At 35.3% G+C, this 25,779-nt stretch overlaps 1 protein-coding gene across 1 annotated transcript in view; it reads left to right on the plus strand.

Annotated features, from left to right (window-relative positions):
• Positions 1 to 24,130, plus strand: part of ANKRD33B (ankyrin repeat domain 33B) — a 99,695-nt gene extending 75,565 nt beyond the window's left edge. Inside the window, exons 3-4 of the mRNA XM_003759624.3 lie at positions 7,305 to 7,445; positions 15,502 to 24,130. Coding sequence (XP_003759672.1) covers positions 7,305 to 7,445; positions 15,502 to 16,349 — 989 coding nt within the window. The 3' untranslated portion in view covers positions 16,350 to 24,130. The remainder of the gene's footprint in view (positions 1 to 7,304; positions 7,446 to 15,501) is intronic.
• Positions 24,131 to 25,779: the final 1,649 nt, after the last annotated feature.

The following is a 25,779-nucleotide window of genomic DNA, read 5'->3' on the forward strand; positions in this document are numbered from 1 at the left end:
GAAATTGAGGGGATGTCTAACAATTGGAGAGTGACTGAATAAATTGAATAAATTACTGAATTGAATAAGTATGTGTAAATGTGTAATTGTGATGGAATACTATTATGCTGTAAGAAATAAACAGGATGCTCTCAGAAGAACCTGGAAAGACATCCATGAGCTGATACATAGTCAAATGTAACAGCTATATTGTTAGATTATCAGCTGTGAATAACATAATTCCCAGGAATAAAATGATCCAAGATAACTTGGGACTTATGATGAAAAATGCTGTCTATTCTCAGAGAAAGAATTTGTATCTAAGTACAGATTAAAACATTCTAAAATTTTCTTTATTTTGACCAATTCTGATGAGAGTAAGGTTCACTCATTCTTCCTTATTTCTGCACTTCAAAAATCTTTTCTTGGGATTGTGATACAATTAAGTATTTTTCTTGAAGGGTTTTTTTTTCCCTCCCACAACATAACAATTAGGAAATGTTTTCTGTGATTACACATGAATAACCAATATTGAGTTGTTGCATTCTTGGTGTGGAGTGGATTGGGGAGACTGGAACTCAAAAGTTTTTAAAATGAATGTTAAAAAATGAAATGCGAGCAGGAGAATTCCCAGAATGGAAAAGTTATAAAAGGATGAAAGACTGTTGTGCTGACATTAAGAAGTGATGTTTCCACAGAAGAAAATAAAGTAGCTGCTATTTTTAGGTAAATCAAAAAAAGATACAATTTTTGTTTAGTGTTTTTACTATATAAAATGGATTCACCTGAAAACAATAGTTTTTACTGTATATAAACAGTATATAAAAACTATATATAGCATCTGGATCCCTTTGCTTAATCAACCCAAAATATTGATCTATTTTTACATACATAACAGAAAAACTGGGACTTATTTGGGTTGTGTAGCATTTCCCATACACATTATATCTAAGGGGATTTTTGTAGCAATGGAACACTTGTGGTGTGTTCTTCATTTATAGTAGCTTCTTGGTTCTGGAATCTATTCTTCCTTTATTCAGTATTGCCTGTGTTTTATTTTTATCTTTGAATAAGAAATGACAATTATGGTTTTTTCGAGTTGTACAGACAGATCTTGTGTTTCATATTGGCCCTAGCTTTCATGGCCCTCTTCAAAATTTTGTCTGGAGTTAATGGATGTAGCTCTGCCTCAGTATATTCCTGTTCACCATTCTATAAGATTGCCTACTTCCAAGATCCCCCTCAAATCTGTTTTCCCATTTGCTATAAAATATAGGTATAAAATTCTCAGTTAAGACTTTTCCTGTATTCTGTCTTGTGTTTTTTTAGGGTAAGTGGATTATGTAATCCTCTGTACTTGAGTTAATGTTTCATTAGTAAAGTCTACAGTTCCCTCTACTGGCTTGGTTAGGAGAACTACAAATTTAGCATCCAGATTCAGAATACAGATTTTAAGAACCTGAATTATACAACATTACATTCTTATTCTGATAGCACTAGGCTGTACATATTTTTGAATCTGAAAGCATATATGATGTATCTATATGATCAGTATTCTCTTCAAGTAAGGAAAAATATTAAAGAGCATTCTAAAGCATATATGCCATGGAAGAAACCTTCAATAATTCAACCAATCCTTAATTACTAATTGGCCATTGTCTCAGAGACAAAAATAATGATAGCAAGTTGAACTATGGTCAGCTCTTGGTGCACAAATGGAAAAAAAAAATTGTCCCTTTCCTAGATGAGCTAATATTCTAGTGGAGGAAGACTATACTGGAGTGTATTGAGGACCCGAGAAAGATGTTGTAGGTTGAGAAATATAGAGATGATAAGTTAATTTATATTTATAATCTATCTGTCACCTATCTTGGTACATTACAAGTAGTTAGTACTTATTTTTATTGGATAGACTTCTGAATGTGTATGGGATGCCAGTGTAACATCACTATCACTTATGCAAAATAATAAGATAGCATTAATAGAATGCTTTAAGATTTGCAAAATGCTGTGCAAATATCTCATTTGATCATCATATCCCCCCCTGGTGGGTCTTATTGTCACCCTTTTTTACAGATGAGGAAATTAGGGAACTCAGCTAAGATCTTCTAGACTACAGCTGTTATATTGCTGAGCTGCCTCCTGAAAAATTAGGAGCAAGAGAATATACCTTGACTTCTGGGACCTTGATTTTAAAAAGTTAGCTATGTTCTTGCCTCTGTCTCTTATTCTCCATACCTCCCTTACTCCCACCATATCTTTAGTTAAATATATTACATTTTGTTGGTACCTAACAAATCTTTAAAAATGAAATCAGCCTGAATAACACGATTTTATGTTGCTGAAGCAGACAATGCAAGAGTTTGGCTGAGCAATCCAGTGTGTTCAGGAAGGTGAAAGCATGATTTTTCCCTTACCTGTCCTTAGGCTCCTTTCCCTCCCCAAATCTTAGTCCACCTGGCTTTTATCACGCTTTTTGGACTTCATTTCTTGAATGTCCAGACTCTCTCTACTATAACATAGAGCCCACCTCTGGACCACTCACTTGTAAGGGCCTTCCCTGCCTCCAGGCTCTCCCTCTGATTTGAAGGTCTCTTCCCATAATATTAAAGTTGAAACCACTCATGTCTTCATTTCTCTCTGGGTTATGCTTTGCCATGCCTGGTACCTTCAACCTTTTCCTTTTTTAGGTATATACCTCAACTTCCCTAGGTGTTGTCTTCTCCTAGAATGAAAGCACTTCAATAGGAGGGACTGTCTTTCTTTCTGCTTGTATTCATATTTCCAATCTTTAGCACAGCACCTGAAACATTGTTATTACTTAATATTTGTTGATTTGATATTGCCATAAAAATAGAGATTGTAGGATAATAGAAGCAGCTAGAGCATTGGGCAAGGAGTCAAGAAAATCCTGCCTCAGCTTCTTCATCTGTAAAATGGAGATAGTGGCACCTGTCTCTCAGAGTTGTTGGGAAGATCAAATGATATAATAATTCTAAAGCATTTAGCACAAAGCTTGGCACAGAGTAAGTACTATGTAAATGTTAAGTAATAGTAGGAAGAATATAGATTAATTTTTGATGTTCACCTTGATGTAGTGAATAATCTAAGGTAAGCATTTACCATATTATGTGATTGAGGGCCAACATTGAAGCAAATAGGTACAAGCTGTTTTGTATGCAAAATAGAAATGAGGAAGATCATTAATTTTTATAAGAATATGATTAAAGACTAGTAGACCATGTCAAAAATCATCTCAGGGCTTTAATTGAGCATAGCTTTAATATAGTGATGTGATGGCTAAGAAAGCTCATATAATCTTAGTTATCATTAATGAAATTTGAGCATTCAGGTTATGACAATGAAAAGCTCCACTTATATACCTGTAAGATGAGAAAATGGCAGTGAAACAACTCTTAGCAAAAAGCTCCTTAATTACTCAACATTTGGCATCTCATAGGCATATATCTGATCAGAAAAAAATAAGCTTTTTACATGCATTGCTCAATGGGTAGAGTTCAACTTGTAAAATGTTTTGTTCAATAGGATAGCCTGCTCTACAGAAATAATAACTAGTGCTAAAAATGGCAATTTTATGATATGATATAAGGTAGTAATTGTAAGTTAATTCCATTTGTTTAGTATTTTGTCGCTTACTGACAACTTTCATTTTTATGTATGTACTGAATATAGACTAATTCACTGAATGTCTATTTAGCATTACCTTATTGATGTCAACAATAGACATAGATACAGATACAAATACACATGAGGCAGCATGGATAGAGAGCTGGGCTTAGGATCAGGAAAACTAGTCAAATACCTTCTCTAGAACATACTGGCTACGTGACTCTAAGGAAAGGCATTTAACTTTATAGGATCTATATCAGAAAAGGGAGTTCCTTCATTTGAGGTCTCTCTACCACTGAAATCACAAGTCCAATTCCTTTCCACCAGTTTTCTACCCTTTCATAGACACATTGGATTGGCGAAGTCCCTGAGGGCTTTTTGTTGCCTGGTAACCATGGCCTAGCTTAAAGCTCTTCTATAATAATGATTTATTTGATGAAATAGAGAATGGAGGGAGGAAAAAGAACACTTCTGAAATTCATTTAGGATTTCCCCTAAACCTTACGTGATTTTAAAAGGATGAATTGGTACCTCAATCATAGGTCAATCATAATAATCCTGCTATTTGGAACATAAATTTTGTGAGACAATTTCTTAGCCAAATGCAGCACAGTTCTCTGTACACAGTAGTATTTAATAATAAGTAACAGATGAATTGGAAAAAGAGTTAAATATAACTCTGGAAAAATAATTTCTGAAATTTTAGTAGTAAAATATCTCAAGGAATGGGGGAAGAGGTATCTGTGGGTACCTATTATTTTCCAGACTACAGAATGTAACCCACCTACCTTTTTTTTTAATTCCCAGCACCAAATACATTTAATAAGTATTGATTGAAATGAGTATGACTAACTAGTCTAAATATTACTGTCATTTGAATATTTAATAAGCAAGGTAGTCCCATTTTTTTTCTTTACATATGATAGGTACATTTACAGTTAGTGTGATTTAGGCTCTTTTTGCCTTAAATAAAAGTAAATCATGGATATTAAAAAAAAGGGGGGGGGTTTCTAGGCTTTGGGAATTCTACTTCCCTCTGCTTTTCTTTCAATGAAAACTTTTGTTCTTTTCTCTAAGCTAAGTATTACTTGAAGATGTCTACAGTTAGGCCAGGGTAGCTTGAAGCACAATCTTTCATTGTTCTGTGGGGGTGCTTAATTGATATGAGTTCATCTCATATAAGATGTTCTGTTGAAGCTTCATTGCCCCCATGACTCATTGGTTTCTAATACTCTGGAGTCTTATTATATAGCTATCCGTAGGGCCCATGCCATGAATATGCCTTACAGGTAAGATTGCTTATAATGAGGTGCTTTGGGAGTTTCAGTAACTGGACCCCCCTGGATGAAATTGAAAATGGATTTGTCTTTCACTTTATACTGAATAGCCTTATTTCAGTGTTCCAGTGCGTAAAAGAGAGCTATATTTTTGTAGGTTACAAAAGGAAAAAAGGGGAAAATGGATCATTTGTCATTATGTTTAAAGAGAAAATTTAACACTGAGATTTTCCCTGATACACAGAAGAAGCCTATTCTTGACTTGACTGAAACAAGATCAACTGAGCAATAAAAGGCACCAGTTGATGTGGGTGGAACATGTCATGGAGCATTGAGTAATTTCATGGACCATTGGAAAGCCAAACCCATAATCAGGACTCATCGGTTGCATGGCCATTCTCCCGAATGAAGCATAAGATAGAGAGAGTCTAATTTGAACATTGCCTACTGTGTATAACAGGCAGTTTGCTTTGTGGATTTTCAATTTTTTCTCTTCGCTCCTCTTCAAAGTGTTTAGGACATGGTCAGTGCAAAACACCTCCTGCTGAAAATTGCAATGGATACGCTATTTCAGATAGGAAAAAAAATGACTCTGAACGAATTGCAATCTGTTTCACTTACGTTCCTACTCAAATTTAACTGACACACATACCACAAAGCATTCAACTGGACTACAGAATGAGATCAAAGAGCATTCTTTTATAGTTTGCCACAATTAAGCTGTTGCAGCTGCCTGACAGCTTGCATTATCATCCCAACTTTCACACCCATCCTAAATAAATGCCAAGCCAAAGGGGAGAATGAGAGTTATGTAAATGAGTCAAAAAGGAACCAGATATTTGTCTTGATCTGTGAATCACATGGCTATAACCTAATATTAATTTGGTTTTGGACTGTTGGCCTGGGCTGACATGATTCTTTTAGGTAATCACTTAGGTAAGCACTTGCAGAGCTGCCCATATTTTATTTGTTACTCTCTGAAGGAAGGCTGGTAAGATGAGGTGATGATGTAAATGATAAACAGCCATGATTTCTTTAGACCACTCAGAGTTCTGCTTTTAATCTAGGTGGTAAGCTCCTAGTCGATCTGCATCACTCAGCTCTGTTGCTAGCTTCACATAAGAAAAATCAATCTGACCTGGTTATTAGTGACTTTCCATAAATAAGCAAGGCAAACTTTCCTGCTTCACCTTTCATGTTGCCTACTGGGTGTCAGTCCTTAGGTACCTACCTGATGATTATAATCAGTAAGGGGTTAGAACTGCCAGGGGATAAAACCTGTTCCTGACTAAGGCAGGAACAGAAACTCTGATATACTAGGAATAACTTCATAGCAACCTGGAGATGAAGGGAACAAGTGATTTTGTTTGGTGCCATTTTGTCAAACCATTTGGATAAGGTATTCTTTGAATAAGCCCACAGAATTTCTTTTCTTTGCCTTTTCCTTTACTTTTCCCCCATTGCACTTAAATTTGAAGTTCCTTGCATTTCTGACATATGTGCATTAGTCAGTTCTTACTACAGTAGTGAAAACGTTTTCTTTTTTTAATGGTCAATGATTTGGAAATTGTCCTTAAGCTTATTTGTACTTTTGTACCTGTTTGTATCCATGTTTCTTGCTGTTAGTTGACAGCATCAGAAGCTAATTCCCAGATGATGTCCAATATCTGCATTTAGAAGATTCACTACTGTGGCAATTTCAAGAAACACCTGGAGCTCTTTCGCTTATTCTCTCTAATTCTTAATGATAGGTTTTTAAGTTATCTGTCTGTTGAAGATCATAGGACAGCTCCATGTTATCAGAATGTGACTAGGGGTCATAAATTGAGAAGGAATCCTAGGTGATTTAAAAAAAAAAAAAAAGGAAAGGAAAATTTGCTTTCTTTGCTTTTTCTCTTATTTTTCTTAGTCGTATTTCTTGACCTAGACAATGTTTACATTGATCATAATTACTCAAAGTATTAAAGGAAAAAAACCTTTAAATTGTAAGACTGTATATATCAATATATTTAAACTACAATTGTCAAACACTTGAAGTGATTTTTAGTGGATAGGAAGGAGAGAATTTATTGCCATCACTTAACTTTATACATAATGTAGTGACTACCTGTGCTTCCCTTCCATTCCCTTTTCCTTCCTTCCACCTCCTTACTTTTATGCTCATGCATATTTGGTATATTGGATAAACAGCTGCATTTAGTTAGGAAAAGCTGATGAGGCCTTCCTCTGACACAAATTATAGTTTTGTAATCCTGGATCATCAAGTTTCCCAGGCAACTTGACTATGTTAGAGAAAAATTGCCAATTGAAAATATGGGAGGATTTCTATACCAGGGATTTCCTACATGATGAAATGATCAGTCTAGGTGAAAAGTGCTTATATATTCATCCATATGTGTCTGTACAACTTTTTTTCAGGGCACATAACCATCACCAACTACTTGCTGAACTATTTTCCTGGTCTTGACCTTGAAAGAAGGAATATATTTGGGTACACAGCACTGATGAAAGCTGCCATGCAAGGTCGAATTGAATGCATCCGAGCTTTAATGTTGGCAGGTATGTGGTAATCTTGGCTTTGGTAGGCTCTCCACAAGGTCAGGGAAAAGTTAAAATTGTGTTTTTTATTTGCAGATATTGAAGAGAGACAATTTGTCTTCTGTTACTGTACAGTTTATATGTTAAAGTCCTATATTTTCAAATATCAACAGTTTTGGGAAAAGAACATTTTGTAAAGTTTATTGCCACCCCAATCCTGATTAAAAACAAACAAAAGAAAAAGCTATTAAAATTACAGTTAGTCCCATTCCATATTCCCTGTCTGCCATGGTTCTTGGCTGTCTTCCTTCCTCAGGAGTTCATGTTCTGATCCTGTCAACCCTAGAGCTATTTATATTAAAGGTGAGGATCTGGAGCAATCAGTGACTTGTAGGTTGGGATTGAATGACAATACCTCAAGATTTCCTAAGCCTGGGTCAGGTCTACCAACATTTATTAATCACTGTGTTCTAGGAGCTGGGAATATAAATCAAACAGAAAGAAAAATTTCATCACCCAAGGACATTGCAGTATAATGCTAAAAGGCTACATATAAAAAGGAAGCAGAAAAGCTACTAGGTAGAGGAAGTTCTCTGGAAGTACCAGTGTAGCCTGGGGAAGATTGAAAACAGATGAATCTGGGCTGCCTCCTTAATAGGAGGTTCCAGGAGGAAATAGTCAAAGGGCAAAGCCAGAGGGATGGGAATACTTCCATTCTAAGAAATAATGTGAGTTCCAGAGAGATGGAGATGAATCTTGTCCCTCCTTTAATGCAGATCAAGCTTTTTCTGAAGGTCTGTCAAAGGGTAGCGTGTTTAATCATTTTCTTTACTAAAATCCCACTCAAACGTTTATATCCATCCCAGGATGATCATGGGTTTTCAAGTCATATTAGTGGAGCACAAATTCTGCCAGGTCCTAATAAGATGCAAAGGTTTTGACCTTCCTTGATTTCAGTTCCTTCATCTGTAAATTAAGGGGTTGTGATCAAGGCTTCTTACATTTTGCCACTCACAACCCCTTTTCATCCAAGAAATTTTTACATGACCTTGGGAATAGGTGTGTGTGTGTGTGTGTGTGTGTGTGTGTGTGTGTGTAATGTGGGAACTTGGGTGTTTGTTAAGTTCTGTTGTTTGAAGACCAGCCTATCAAAGTTTGGAGAGACTCTATGAAAATGTTGAGGTCCTGAATTTCAAAATATCAATAGTCTTGGAGAAAGAACATTTTGTGAAGTTTATTGTTACCCCAATCCTGGTAAAATAAACAAAAGTAAAAGCTATTATAAATGCAGTTTTTATGGTTCTGATGAAATGATGGCTCTTTGAAATAATAACTTTTTAAAATTTATAGAATCTTTACAAATATTCTCTCATTTGATCCTCACCACAATCCCGGGAGGTAGATGCTATTATAATCCATTTTACAACTGAGGAAACTTGAGGCAAAAGGTAATTAAGTGACTTGCTCAAGGTCACAGCTATTTAGTGACTAAGTAGAATTTGAACATGGATCCAGGTAGAACTGGATCTTTTATTTTTTTTTGATGCTTATTGCTGATGGAAAGGTTTTAGCTTCAGATATGTTATCTGACATGTTCCATTAGTGTTTTGAATATCTTGATATCTTGGTTTACCAGTCACGAGATATTTTAAAAAATGAAGTCACTGAAAGTATATAAGTAAGTTTAGGATTTATTTTTAAGACAGTATCTATAAGTATTTAGAAGACAGTATTGTGAGTTTGGCATTTCCATCTTCTGAGGAGAAATAATTAGTCTGGAATATTGTGCTGTTTCATCTCTGATTTTACCAGTGATTATCAGATCACCTTGATGAAGTATTAACAACTGCTTTCTAATTAGTAGTGTTAGAGTTGATTTTATCAGTGAAATTAGTGAAGCATCTCTCCCTGACTTTTCTGTATTAATCTCCCATCTTGTTTTGTATTATCTAAACAACCAAAAAAGTATACCTGTTATAGGGAACTTTATCTACTTTAGTCTGAGGGTTTTTTCTCCCACTTTATCTTTAATAAATATTAAATAAGAATAAGAACTAGACCTGTAATTTTTCTAGGGTAGGGGATTTTTACATGAGGAAACTTCCTATTTATCTTACTATCTCAAATGAAATAATTTTTAAAAATGCTCAGCAGTCACTGGTACATAGAAGGCATCCTATAGATGCCTATTCCCTTTTCTTCTTACTAGTCTAGCTTAGAGTTAAGTATCTTCCAGATATCACACAGATAGTATGTGTTATAAGAAGTCCAGATTTTCATAGCTTCAAGGATGACTCTATGCTTTCTGTCAGACGTAAGTCTTAAGAAGAGGAAATTAATTATGAAGTCCAGTCCTGGATTTTTGTACTTATTGTTTGTTAATAACATTTTATTCCTTATGGCTTAAAACTTAAGTGTTAGAATTTAGGAATTTAGGTGTTAATTCAATTAGAATTGCCTTCTAGAAGTTATTTGACCAAGAAAATAGGATCATTGTGAGATGCAGGAGCACCTCTATATTGAAAATTAATGTGGAAATACATTTTGCCCTCCAACTGAAACATTGCTGCCTTCCTTTGTGAGCTGAATTTTTTTCTAACCTGGATTTCATTGTATTCAAAAGGAAGTGTTCTCCCTCTCTCCCTTCTCCCCCTTTTAAAACCAATGATATCTTGTTTATTAGATTGCCCTCCCTCCCAAACTGCTAACATCTTCATAGAGTATATAACATGTTACACATTAATAACTTCTTTTATCTGCTCTGATCAAGTAGAACAAAGAGATATTAGAAATTTCAGAAACCCTGGAATTTAATAATAAAATAATAAAAAATTATAGTTCAATAAAGGTTTCTCTCTCTCCAAGGTTCTGAAATTCTGATTTATTGGAACTCTGTTACTTTGGCTACTAAGGACAAAACACATCAGCAATGCCAGCTGTACTGATTATAATCTCAAAATCTCAATTATTAATTTGATAGAATATTAATATTCCCAAAGTGACAGGTCAGTTTTAAGTAAGCTGCCCCAAGGAACTGTATTCAGAACATGATTTTATCTTCATAAAAACATAACTCAGTGGTGATACTTGTTTTTTCCTTTTTAAGAATAAGCTTCAGGGCTCAGTTTCAAACCTGTATGGCATACATTGAATAAGGTGGAACTGTTGTGACATTTGGGGAAAGCAAAGGAAAAATGTCTTTGAATATTCATTTTCTTCCTACTTAATAAACTTGATCATGAGAGTAAGTGTAATGATGAGTGAGTTGTAATGATGATGAACAGGGTCTAGCCACTCTTACATTATCTTGCCCTCAGGTAACTTCAAACTACTTGTTTTCATAAAGCCAAATTAGACTCTCAGATAAAAATCCAGATTTCTTTCTGTTTTCATATTTCCTTTGTATTTAAAGATACAGTGTTGCTTTCATATTGGAAAACAGAACAGTATTGAATATTTTAGTGAGTAAAAATGTAGATATTTTCTCCAGATCTCCTCTTACTCGGGACCATACTGGATTGCTTCCATTGAAAGCCACAGGAGGAACTGGAGTACAGTGGTGAGGCCTGTGGTTAGACCGTGAACAGGGATGTTGTTTTAGTATTCATTCAGCCTTAAGCTATTTATTGCAAGACAAGTCCTTTTACATGTTAACACTAATATTCTTGAAGGGCAGTTGCTTAGATGCCAGCACTTTTGCTAACATATTACTTGGTGTTTAAAAAATTCATCCAGTAATACTTTCAAGGAGCTCATAAAATATTAGCGTCAGAATGGACCTTTACAATTATCAGGCTCTTATGTTATTTTCTAAAATAAGAAAATGGAGTCTCTAAGATAGAAATAAATGGCTTGTCTCAAGCTGGTAAGTCAAGAGTCATCTCGTTGAATGCCCTCATTTTATAGATGAGCAAACTGATGCCATGGGAAATTAAGTGAATTGCTCAAGATCTCATAGCGCTCAAGCCCTCTGTCTCCAAAACCATTTCTCTTTCCACTAAACCACAAAGACAGTCAACATTTATTAAAGACCTAAAAGGTACTAAACAGCATTCTGGAAAGAATTCAAAAGTTCAGTGCATGTTTAATAAAACATCTTTTTTTCCCCCTTTTTTTGGGGGGTCAGCCACTGGGTATATAAATACAAAAACTGAAGTATAAGTCTATAATTCAGTTTTTTAGCTATATCCAACTCTGGGATCATGGTCTACCATTGTGGCATCTATTGTATTATATCTTCTTCTGTCCTGCACTATCTCCTGAAGCTGTTCAAGTTCATGTTTAATTGCTTTTATGACTTTTTTTTTTTTTTTTTGCTGTCTCCTTTTCATTTTGCATTCAATCTTTCCAAACATCTGAGACTTTTCCAGAAGAGTTTCATCTTCTCATTATGTGGCCAGTATATTCAAGCTCTAACTTCAGCATTTTGACTTCAGGATCAAAGCTCTGTCCACTGAGCCATCTAGCTTTCCTTGCAAGTGTCTTAATTTCATAGCTGCATTTGCTTTCTGCAGTGAGTTTCTGAGCCCAAAATATAAAATCACTGATAATACTGCTCTCATTTCTTCTCCCTCTTTTGCCAGGAAGTGATGGGACCAGTTGCTAAAATCTTTTTTTTTTTTTTTTTTTTTTAAGATTTAAGCTTCAAGCCAGCATTTACACTCTTTCATAGCTAATGGAGATATAAATTAGGAAATAATGTATGTGCTTTCTAAGGAAAGATTTCAGTCCTGTTGGAATCAAAGGCAAATGGAATCTCTTTGTGATTGACTTGAATAGGAGGCTGTTTTGGTGTGGTCCCCATTTTTCATTACATTATAATTTATTTAGTAAGAATTCACTAGGAAGGAAGGAACCAATGAACAAACTTTTTTCTTTCATTTTCCCCTCTTCCCCAATATTTTTATGTAGGTGAAATCAGATTAAAATATATATCTAGAGCATCTTTGAAAGGAGGAAAAGTAAAATATGTATCCAAAGAATTAGTATACATTCACACACCCTTCACTTAACTGAGAGTATTGTATTCGTGGCTGGCTGAGTATAAATAAATTCATAGTCATAAGACCTGCCTCAATCATTTACTGTGTGTTTTGGGGGTAAATCACTTTATTTCTTTGGGCCTCAGTTTTCTCTCGTAGAAAATAATCTAGATCTAAATAATCTTATCTAGATGTGCTAGATAAGATCTAAGTTCTCTCCTCAATCACAGAATCACAAAATTCAAAGTCTTTGGGGATGTGGTGGGGAGAAATAGTAGTAACTGGAGCTAGAAAACCTTACTTACCTACTTGTAAAGTGTGACACCTTTGACAAAGCAATTAAGTTCTCTGAGCCTCTTATTTCCTCATATGCAAAATGTGGTACTTCTACTGTCAACGTGAGTTGTGAGCTGGGTTTTTTGTTTGTATTTTTGTTTTGTTTTGTTTTTCATTTTAGCACCAGTTGTTCCAAATCCTTCCTATCCCTAAAGAATCACCTTGCTAACAGTCTAGCTAAGCTTCTATCAAGACTATCAAGAGAAGCTAGTTAGAGGAAAGAGCAACAGGCTCTTCCCCTCTTCTTGCCAGTAATCATGAGTCCTCTGTAGGCATATGTATTCAGTGGGGGTGAACTGGGGCTCAATTATCTACAGTAAATAGCTGTGCACTAGGACAGTGGTGTTGTTTACATGATCTCAGGGTGGTAGGGAGCTGGATTCTGGATTCCGCAATGTATAGAAGAGGAAGTAAAAGATAACAATGGTCCTCTTATAAAATGATTAATATGACAAGTCTGAGATCTTCATTGAATGGCATGAATTAAGAAATAATTAACATCCGTCCACTCTACTTCATTATTTAATTGCTATATCTATAGTATTTATATTCATTTTGATAGTGTCTTTTGAATTAGAGTTCACCCTGATTTATGATACATCTCACAGAAAATCTAGGACTGTTTAATGTCTCATAATGGAAATGTCTTCTGATCTTTTGAATCTTTTGTACATCTCAAGATCATACACGGAGGGCAAAAAGGAGGGCATATTTTTCTCCACAGGGAAAAAGATTCTTAAACTTTTGACAGCTGTTCTTTTTGTGTTCCATTAGCATTTTAAAAAATGTCTCTTTCAAACAATGAATTGTTCATTAAGATTTTAATTTTGCAGTTTGTTCTCTTTTAAGTGACATGCAATTAATTCAGTTTTAATGTGCCATTTATTTTTTGTAATGACATTTTTAGTGCCCTGTTTCCTTTTTAGTCAATTTATAAATTGTACTTCAGCTAATGTTACTTCCTAATTTTCAGTTCTAAATAATTGCAACTACTCCCCACATAGCTCTTTAATTTGTCTGAAAATGAAGTTATACTGAAAGGTAGTACAGATTAGCTAGGCTAACTTAGGCTAAGAAAAGAACAGAGAAGGAGGACAAAAATGTCGATACGTGATTATGCAGATTGCTGCCCTAAATCATCCCATTGCTAGAGATATTATATTATTACAAGTGGAAGTCTCAAATAATTTTTATAACCATTTGTACAGTTGGCCTTGTTTTGAGGTTGACAATACAAAAAATATTTGTTCCTTTGGATTGCTTAAAGGTAGATAGATAGTATAATTGATTGAGAATCAGTTTCCAAATTTCCTTTCTAACCTATCATCCTGTCTGTGGGATCTTGGGAAGGCTGTCTAACCTAGTACCCTAGACCAGTTATGACAAACCCAATAGAAATGGGTCCCTATATAAGCATATTGACTTAGAAAAACATAAATTTACTTTTTATTTATTGTTAAAATTTTCCCAATTAGATTTTAATCTGGTTTCTGGAATTTAGAGGCCTGGGAAAGGAAGTAGCAAATTTTTAAACGTGATCTGGACAACTCTTATCAGTTTTGTAAACTATACATTTCTAAGCAGAGGCTGACAGTATTAAACATAGGTGACAAGGTAACACAGTGAATAGAATGCTGGACTTGGAACTTGGAAAATTTCAATTCAAATGTTACCTCAGACACATGCTAGGTGGGTGACCCTATGCACTGAAACTTACAGTGCTGTTAACAAGAGATTAAGTTATATAGGTAACATATAAATTGCAGATCAGGTGCTGTTTTTATTATCATTTTATTATTTATTAATGGTGAATTTTATTTATATTTTAATTAGTATATTTCATTTTGTTAATAATGAATTATTAATAATTTATAGTGAATTGTTATTAAAATTTTAATTTTACAGTTTGTTTAGTGAGTGCAATAGATACAAATGAAAACAAAAATATGTACAGGAATACTGGACCTGGAGTTAGAAAGACAAATTTGAATCTGGTTTCAGATATTTACCAGTTGTGTGATCCTTGGCAAAAATCACTTTTTCTTTGCCTCTGTTTCCTCATACTATCAAATGGGAATAATGATAGCACCTACCTCTCAGAGTTGTCATGAGAATAAAATATTTGTAAAGTACTTTGCAATCTTAAAGCATTACACAACTATTAGCTATTATTATTGTCATTATAGATAGCATGTATATAGAATTTTTTAAGGCTTGCATAGTGCTTTGCATGTGTTAAATGCATATGATTTGAATTGTTAGTAAGAGCTGTTGATTCCCAACTAATAAAATCGTATGTCAAGGGAAATTATAACTTATTTAGGCAAAAACTGTTTCCAGGTACTTTAGAAATATCTTTTAACTTACCATCATTTAATATCATAATTAAAAATTATTCTTCATTTCTTGAAGCAGATTTCAAGGGACCTTGAAAAACAAGAAAAAGTTTTTATACACAAATATACACTCCATATTCCTGATTAGTGAGAATAGAATTCAGAAAGACAAAGCATCAAGTAGAATGTAAGTTTGGTTTCTGTTCATAGTTGTTGGTGACTATGATAATAATACAGGATGCCTATAGTTGGAAATTAGATTCTCTATCCTGCCTCAAAATGATACACTTGAAGTATACAATGAGTTATTGTACGTTTTAAATTCAATTTATTTTCATTTGTCTATATTTTATTTTTTTGAGTAAGGAATGAGGAAGAGTTCCTGTGAAATACAACCATACTTATTTTTGTTTCGTTTTTCAGGAGCAGATGTCCATGCAACTGATCCCAGCAAAAGGATGACTGCACAGGAATGGGCATCTTACACAGGAAGGTTTGAGGCTGTCTGCGTCATCCAGAGATTATTGGACAGGCCCTGTCCTCAGCAGTTCAGTGAACAGTACAAGCTAGACTGGCCCATAGGAAAGGATGTTCTTGTCAAACCAGCTGAACCCAAGAGCTGTTTACAGAGACTTAATGAGTGCTTTCGGTCAATCTTGTCTTCCCGCTATGTTCAAGGCCCTGAAGATGGTGGGGTCCTCGACCACATGGTTCGAATGACCACGAGTCTCCACAGCCCAGCCGTGGCAATCGCCTGCAAGACTGTGTGCCCCGAGAGCCCTCCCTGCATCGGGAAGAGGCGCCTTGCGGTGCAGGAGATCCTCCAGCACCAGAACATCGGCGAGGTCCATAGTCATGAGAGGGGTAGCACCCCTGAGAAGCTTTCTCAGAACTCCCCAGTTGAGGAGGCACCCCCAAAGACAGACAGGAGAGGGAGTCTCCAGCCCTCTCCCTCTACAGCCCCCCGGGGGGGGTCGGTGGCCCCTCGGAAGGCCAGCCTCTTACCCCTGCATTTGTTGAGGAGGAGCAGCGTGAGGCCGGGCTTTGTCATTCCCAAAGTCCGCATCAACAAGGCCCCCACTCCCACGTTTCAGCCAGAAAGAGTGAAGAAGAAGAGTGGAGTAAAAGATAACACCCATTTGCAGATCCCCAAGTGGCGATACAAGGAAGCCAAGGAGGAGAGGAGAAAAGCAGAGCAGGCGGAAAAGAAGAAGACGACTGAGGGCGTTCCAAAAGAGAGGCGAGTCTCTCCCTGGAGGAACAGGACTTGAAGCCAGGTGGAATTCTCGTCTGGGATCGGCAGGCTCGTTCTGCACAGGCAGTGGCCCCGCGGCGCCGAGTGTTCCTGGGGTCATGCCGAGGAGGCACGGAGGGCGATGAACACAAGGGTTGGGGGGGCTCGCCTCAGGCGCCCAGGCCTGTTGGGTGAAAAGGTGACGTTTCTTTTGCTGCTATGTCTAACTCAGGGCTCTAAGGTTCCTCTATTGCCTATCTGCTCCTTTTTCACAGAAATTGTCACGCAGTGGAGAATTGTTAATTGATGCTGCTAATTCGGGAGCTAGGCAGTGATTCAGGTACTAGGTTACTCTACCTGGTAGAAAACAGAACCACCTGTAACTTCTCCCCCATCCTCCAAGGGAAGGTGGATGGGATGGCTTGTGCTGGTTTCTCTTGCACCCCAAACATTCTCTTCTTTGGGGTCCTTGGTATTCTTTTGAACTAGGTTTCATCACTTTAAAAAGTCAGGGAAACAGTCACTTTAAAAAGTCAGGAAAACAACTCCCTTTGACATGGCCTGTACCCTGTGGAAGAATGCGTAGCACTATTCATGTCTCAAAGCCAATAAGAAGGGGTAATGGACCATGGAAATACTGGAATATTTTAATGCACACACTATTGGCAACACTCTGATCCTGTAGAATAGCATCGAAGACACTATTTCTAAAATAATTGTCCTCTGCCCTATTTGTCCCTTACTCAAAGACAATGCAATTAAAGTGCCTAACACAGTACCCTGGACACACTAGAGACAATAAATGTTTTTGAAATTGAAATTTAATTGAATCACATCCATCTTGAATGCGATATTAGAACTTCACCATACAGATGTTATCTTTGCCAGTCAGCATTGTCAGGGGAAAGGTCTATCTATAAGTTATTTTAGATAAGTGTTTCTCAAAATATGGACTTCTTACCCCAGCCATTTTATATGTGATTAAAAAGAAAAAAGCCAAATCCAACCTGGATTGTTAGAGAGATTCCTAGTAAGATCATTTCTCTTTTACATGTGGATTTATTCACTTATTAAAACCAGTCAAACAAAATTTTCATAAAAAAGATTTACAAGCCTTCATAGAATTGTTACGTATAGAATTAGGGCCACAATATGAGTAGATAATGAATAATTTTCATTCTCTAAAAAGTGGAATCAAGAGTCTTAAGTGGAAGCGTATTGCTATAACAAAAGTGTGTGGTGGTTAGGACTTTCTCTTTATTTTCTTCTTCTTCTGTCTCTCTCATTCTTTGCACTGTGAAGTCAGGGGCCAGAATGTATATAAATAGTTTCATTATCAAACTTAGGAGGTAAGAGTCTGTTCCCTCCATTTTTGTGCTAAAAAGACAAAAATGTATTGACAGGTTAAACAACTTTACTGGAGAGTTAGCAACTCGGCTTCTCACTCTTCTACAGCTGTCATCCACCCCAGAGCAATAATAATATAAAACAAATTTGATATTCCAAGTTCTTGCTGGTTCTTAATGAGGTTAGAGATTGGGGAAGGAGGTTCTGAATGTTTGATGGACAATCATGATTTTAAATCAGCGATAGGTCATTGGTATTGTAATATTACTTCCTATGTCCTTCAAAGTTGGTATTGATTTAATACTGCATGGATTTCCCGGTATTTATTAGACATGCCCTGCTCTGGTGCTATTCGATCATTTCTCTTGTCATATTCCTTTCATAGTTCAAAACTCTACTAGATTATTGATGCAACTGAACTCCACATTTTACTGAATTTGTATTAGGAAGTGGGAGCTTAGAATATTTTTACTACAGGCAAAAGACATTTTGGGGTCCACATACTGAATGGGCAAATGGTACAGAGAACGCTTATGATGTCTTAGATATTTCTTCTGAACTGTCAAGCCCACATGTTTTGACCAAGTAAACATGCTCTTGGCAAATCAGAGGCAATATTTGTAACTTTTCCTGTTGGAAAAAACAAAATAATTGGTCAAAGAAATACAGTAGAAAAGGCATAATGCGTATCATAATTGTGTGTTGGCAAGGGACAGAGAAGTCATTACTGTCTGCATTTGTATGTGTGTGCATGCTTATACATGTGTATGGGCACATTATTTGGAAAACAGAAAACGAACAAAACAAGTAAATGTTTAGTACTAGATTGGTGTATGTTTGCTTATCCAACTTTATTATTACTTAACTCCTCACAACCTGGATTCTGAAGGGAACCTTATTTTTTCACTTTTTCCCTCATGGATAGCTTATTTTAGATCTTTTTCTTCCTGCATAAGCAGATTTACAAACACAGCAATTTTACGAGGCAAGGAAATTGTCTTCCAGGTTCATCTCCTTGCTGTATCAGGATGTGAATGCTCTTGTTTTCTAATCCAACCACAGAATGGGAAAGGGAATAATCTTATACTTTCAAATAATGTTCTATCTCTTTTATTTCCCCGGAATTTCAGTTTTCCTATTTACTCTTATACAAGGGAATTTTTTTTTTTTCCTACACAGGACTTAAAGATCATTATACCATTCACATACTAGAGACCACACAGACTGCCCATTCAATACTTGACAATGTCAAGCAAAACAGGTTGATGACAACTAAAGAAAAATATAGATATGCTTATTCATTCTCGGCTTTTTCAGTGAACTAGCTTAGCCACACTGATGGGGGAAACAAGGGACAGTGAAATAAAGATTTCCAACAGGGGAAGCATTGACAAAGGATACCTTAGGCAAGATAATTTTGTTGTCTCCTCCTTATCTCTTTTTTAAAAAACAAATTTTATTAGAGCAGAAATTGGCTCCTTTTTCCCTACAGGAAAAGAGAATCATGGAACTTACTCTAAATATATCAGTTAGGTATAAATTTGTCACGTGTTGGGTTTGTTTGTTTTTCCCAGGTGGCTATATTTGCTAAAGTTCAATAACTTGTTCTCACAGAACTTTTATTTTCCTACCACACATCCTACCACATTGCCTTTTGGGGCTGAAAATGGAAAATGGAAGAATAAGTCTGACTGTTCAGCATTTGACATTTGACACCTGCACTTCATAACTCTACTTTCTTAAACCCTTTGCTGACTGCTTCACCCCCATCCCTATCAAAATTCCTTGCAGAATTCCTAGCATCAATTACTCTGGAGGCAAAAAAAGGGCATAAAAATGAGATGAAAGCAGTATGGTAACCCCCTGCTTTGGCAGTACCAAGTGACAATCTTTAGACTGCATGAAATGAAAGGGAAAACTGATTCCACCCATTTCTGTGAGTTTGACCAAATTTTTTACAATTTTCTTTTTGTAAATAGGAAAGTAAAGTGTACTGAAAAAACGTGTCCAGATTGAACAAGGGCATAAGAATTACACCTTACTTCTTAAATCTTGAGTTAACTGTTCAACAAATTTATTTCTCTATATCTATTTCCCTTTCAGCACCACTCCCTCCCTTTTGCACTTGTGGCACACGTGATTAGAGATTATTTTCATTTTCCTTAATTCCTTAAGGGTATTATAGTTAAACTAAAAATAAAATAGATAAGGCAGTTGCATAGCTCATCTTTTCAAACCTCAATCAATGCCCTGCCCACTAGAGATATTTTCTTTTCTCCTTTCCCTTCCCCTTCCAATTCCTGGGAATTACCTTTCATTTCTTTATCATAAGCAGTCCAGATCTGTGTTAACCGAGATATTTAAGAGAATGTTGCTTTTTTGGTTTATGAAGTCAATCATTGATATTTCAATAATTTCTTGTGACTATAAATATATTGAATTAAATCAATTCTTCCATAAAAGCAAAACATATCTGTTTGATAGAAATTTTCAAACAAAGCCAAATGGGCTTAGAGTTTAAACACGTTTTTCACAATTTTAGTGGATTTCTTTAGTTCTCAAACACTGAGGGTTAAAACATACACTTCTGTGTTTTCTACCTCTTAATGTGAATGAAATGTCCCTGCATTGAGGTCACTAGGGGAAAAAGGAGCCAGTAGGAAGTGAATCCAGGATCCATTGGACTTCCAAAAACATAAGCACTTTAGTTGGCTACCAGAGCAAGGCATACAGAAGACTTTGAAACATTAAACTATATTTGAAGGTTTTTTTTTCTCTTCGAAGTTTCTTATAGCAATTTCCTGGCAGCACTACATTATATACCTCAAGAATGTGATGACCTGCATGTATTCTAGAAGTTCTTTGGTTTGGGCAAGAGTGACATTTTAGCCTGTTTGATGAAATACTTAAGTATCATGGAAAATGCAAATACTGAAGTAGTTTGGTGCCACTCCTGTCCTTGTTTCTAGGTTTTATAAGACTTTCTCTAGTCAGAAATGGGAATGCTTTATAATCAAAATTTTCCCCAAATTTAGGTCCACCATATGGGGACAGATTCAGGTGCTACCTTGTTCATTTGCAAATTTCTTGAACCACCAAGATAGTAGGTAGAAATAAGTTAATATGAAGAAGTCACCTTGAGATTTTTTTTTTTTTTTTTACTAAAATCAATAGGAAATTTTTTCTGTTGGCACATTGACAAGAATATTGAATCCACAGGACATCAAACTTAAGTATGAAAGTAAGAGAGGTGATAACTTTTCACAGTTTGATTTGGTGCCTATAATATTTGAAAAGAAAAACTCATAAATTGGGTTTGGCTCATTCATTTCTCCAGCTTTATCCATTTATTCTACTCCAATGTATAGTCTTTACTATTCAACATCGATAAAATATAATATACTTAAAATCCTTTATAATTCTTGCATATGGCCAACAATTGTTTAGTGTTGATGTATTGCTAACACAGTATTATGGAAATTACAAAACCAAAGACTTAACTCAGGCCTATTTTCCCATTGTAAAGTATTATTTCAATATTGAACAAGTGGTTTGATACTTCACAAAAATCATAATTCTATCTCAAGGTGGTAATGAATTTTGCTATGCTATGTAACTTATATCTGGCCCTGACTCTTAGATGTTGAACAGGGTGAGCCTTGATTTCCATATCTTTAAAATAGGAGGTTGGAGTAGATAAGTCTCCAAATTCCATTCCATTGATAATATTTAATTGATTATATAAATTTTTTATGGTTATGTGTGGACAGTCTTAGCACAGGCCACTTCAGCTATGCAAGTCATCAACTTCTCAAGATTACCAATCTTCAGATCTAGGAAGACCCCTAGATTAACCACATTAAAAAGAAAAAAAAACACATTAAAAGAAATGCAGTTGCTTTAAAAGTCATTGATTGCAAAATTGGTTTAGCCATAAAAACAACAGGGATATTTTAGCTAAGATGGTTCCCCAATGATGATTTTTTTATCTCTGAAATAACTTGTTTAAAGTGTTGATTATGCTATTTCTTCCTTTTTTTGATTTTTTTTTTTTTTTGGATGCACTAAGTACTTGGTTCAAAGGGGTTTATGTACATCAGTAAGCCACCAACATGAAATCACTTTTTTTCCTACTTTGATGCTTTTCATGCACATTAATGGTAAAGAACAGAAAAGGAACACTGAGGGTTGAAAGGATAAATTTTGAAAAGACAAACAATATGGATTTGTTTGATTTCTTTTTTTTTAACTCAGATTGACAGCAGTGTTATAACTTATTTCCTCAATGGATCTGGGCCTAAAACAGCCTTTAAGGAAAAACAGTGGTATTTGAGTGTCTATGACTTGTTAAATAAAATTGAACAGGTAGGATATGAACACATTAGAAGTATATTAATAAAAAATATATATTATTATGGTTGAAAATGTGACAGTGACTTCTCTGGACTCCCTAAATGTAGTTTGTAGCTTGTCTGTGTAGTTGGGGGAAGGTGGGGAGGGGATAGTACCCTGAGGCAAAAGCAGCATACTATGTGGAAAGAAGACTGAATGTGGAACTTAAAAAGCTAGATTCTAATCGGGACTCACAAAGTCTGACTGGGAGTACATGTTCTTATTTTTACTGGCTTCAGATAATTCTTTTAGGAGGTTGGCAACATTTGAAATTTAAAATCACTTCTCTACTCTAAATGATTTGAAAAGACATCCATCCCTCCATGTCGAGTTAAACCCTATGGCCACTTTGTGAAGATTGGTGATATTTGCCATACTAAGATAGACCATTGGACTCTATAGGAGATATGATTTCTAATTTTAGTTCTATCATTAAGTCTGTGTGACCTTGGGAAAGAACCTTCTTTCCTCTGGACATCATTTTCCTTATCTACTTTAATTAAATAAAGAAGTTCTAACTGACCCTAACAATTTTTCCTTTAAAATTTACTTTGTATACCAGCACAAGATTCTAGTAGGAATTTATCTTTTAGGAAACCCACTTCTCTTTCCCCCTTCCTCCCCATCTTTTTAGCTATTAGATCCACAGTAGTGATGTTACATTGATCTATAAAGGCTATGTAGATTTCTAAAAGATTAAGGGAGATATTTGATCTAAAGTATGAGTGTAACTTGCTAGCTTTTAAGAAGATTCAGAGAAAAAAGATACATGAAAATGATACAGTAACAGTTACAATAGCATCTTCTGATGCTATTATTTCCAAGAAGTCCCAATTGGATAAGTTCTTGTGAATATACAGAGTTAAGGCTAAGTCTTAGATATACACTGAGTAAAACAGAAGAAGAAGAAATTATAATCTCAGGTAAATCATCCCTTTGAGAGGACAGTTGAGGGAAGAGTTAAGTTTCAGTCTATTTGTGACCCCATTTGGGGTTTTCTTGGTAAAAGATACTGCAGTGTTTTGCCACTTTCTTTTCCAGTTCATTTTATAGATAGGGAACTGATGTAAACAGGACTAAGTGTCAGGCCCAGGGTCACACAGCTAGTAAGTGCCAGATTTAAACTCGGGTTTTCTTGATTTCAGTGATCCATCTATTGGGTCACCTAGCTGCCCCAATAGGGAATATGAAAGAATAATAAAAACACATTTCACTGGAATACTATCAACTATATAAAAATACCTACATGTAGTTTTTAAGTAATTTGTTCTTAAGAACTACTATAAAGTAGATTAAGAATTTAACTTGCCCTTTTATGACCACAATGTACATTTTGAAAAATCCTGCTATGTCAATATAAAAACATTTTCAAATAAGCTTTTCTTTATGGTACAGGTCTCGTTAAAATGATGTTGAATATGGCTGTAATTATCGTGATGTCGAAATTTTTTATTTCAAGGTTATGCCTTTATCAGCTACAGCTGAAAGCATTTGTATTATTTGGGTTAAAAGCACATCTGGGGACATAAATTGAAGAGATACTGTCTTTGATGTCTGGATTATTAAAAAAAAAAGTTTACTCAAATATGTGGAACTCAAATGATTGGAAATATTTTTTCTCAATGCCAACCAAATTATTACCTCATATTCAAATGAAATCAAGGTGATATCAAGTTACTGTTGAAAGGAATAGAAAAGTATGCATGGATAGAGGATAAAAAATGAAGTATAAAACTTCTGAATGTACAATAGTAATGCTTGAAGAAAACTCAACATTTTAACTTGAAGATTGTAAAAACCTGATTTTTAAAAAATCTTAAATTATATTAATTTAATTCAAGTAATTATGAGATTTCTTAGTAACTATTTGATTTTGTTTTCAAAAGGCATTTATATTCTTAATTTAACAAGAGTTTTTGTTACTTTTGATTGAATTAGCTGTCTTGTACTTTTTGGTTTTTTTCCCTTTTATAGATCTTACTGTGACCTTCTTAAAGCCCTGAAGTCTAATGTATAGAAAAATGTTAATTTTGGTATTGTATTGTTCAGGAGGACCCTTGAATAAAAAATAAAACATGACACTTGTTTGGCTTGGTCTCAGTGCTCTTTGCCCCCAAAGGGAGGTGATGGGTGTCTTAATTTTCCAACCCGGAGTTTAGCTGACTGCAGTATCTGAATTGGCCACCAGATGCTGCTCTGCCTGAGTCATCATCAGCCTGGCGCACGGTTAAGTTATTTTTGAGAAGTGTCAAGGAACGGGCACTTTGTATTAGGCTGTCATATTCCAATCAGCCATTAAAGAGCACCGAAGCTTGCAAATAGCAGCTAGGCGACCCAATGAGAAGAGTACAGGGCTGGGAGTTAAGAAGACCTATCTATGTTCAAATCTTCCTTATGAATTAATTGTGTGACCCAGACACTCTTATTTCCCGTTTTCTCATCTGTAAAATGAAGGTAATAATAGCACAAACCTTACAGGTTTGTGGTGAGGCTCAACTGAGATGAGATGTGTTTGGCAAACTTTAAAAATAAATTCTAACTATTAGCTTTTAGAACAACAGCTAACATTTATACAACTCTGAGCCAGGTACTGTGTTTTAAAATAGGGACAATGATAATGTGAGGATCAAATGTGATGATAATTGTAAAGTACTTAGCTTTACATAAGTGCTATATAAATGTTAGCTGTTATTGGAAGGTAGAAATTAAATGACCCGCTCAGGGTCACCCAGCTAATTCTGAGTGTTTGAGGCAGGTTTGAACTGGGTCTTTCTGATTCCAAGCTGAGCACTTGATGCTCTACACCACCTAGCTATTTGTATTTTGCAGCATGGTGCACATTTTGCAGCTTGGTGCACAGCTTCATGTCAGCATTGTTCACAGTCCAGGAGATGATATTAAATAGCAAAATAAAATCTATTACATTATCTATAATACTTTTAAGATTTAGTCTGTGAGATTAAATATCAAAATAATATTTTATATCTATAATATATAAGATTATATAATATATGAAATTTTATATATAATATACATAAGATTTTGTGTATGTGTATAAATAAATTATAGACTCTGACTAGAGACTTTCATACAGAAACCTAGGTATCTTATGATCATAGTTTTTTTTGTTTTTCAAATAACAAAGAAATGTATGAGCTCATAACTTACTCTGGCCCTTATTCTCCAGAATATTCTCTCTGGCTGAGAAAATTTCAATCCATTTATACTGATAACTCATGGCAGGTTGGAGAAGGATTATCCTATTATCCCTATGGTTCACCAAACAGTGTTTCTAGCAGTCCCTGATATTCACCCTTTATTAATAAGCTATTCCTGGTTGAGTCAGTGTCAACCCCTCCCTCCCTTCCAGCTGCTCATCACCCTTTGAAGTCCTGTTTCTGTATCACCAGAGCAGGTAAGTACCTAAAGTGAATGATAAGAGGAAAAATAGCAAAGTAAAAGCAGCACTGTATTAGGTGGTTTCTCCTGTAGCAAAACAAAACAAAACAAAACAAAAAAAAAAAAAAAAAAAAAAAAAGGAGCATCAGATAATTGGGAAAGGTTTTCCTGGGCCCTAAGTTCTCCATGGAGAACAGGTGAAGTGATACCAGTCTACAAAAATTTGAAATTTAACTTAATCTTTGAATGCTATTTTGAGTTCCTGTGTGAACTTTGTGTATAAAACTGCTATGAAAATGCCAGTTATATAACAAAAATAAGTAATATGT

This window comes from Sarcophilus harrisii, chromosome 1 (genome assembly GCF_902635505.1).
Source record: "Sarcophilus harrisii chromosome 1, mSarHar1.11, whole genome shotgun sequence".
In the NCBI taxonomy this organism is placed as follows: domain Eukaryota; kingdom Metazoa; phylum Chordata; class Mammalia; order Dasyuromorphia; family Dasyuridae; genus Sarcophilus; species Sarcophilus harrisii.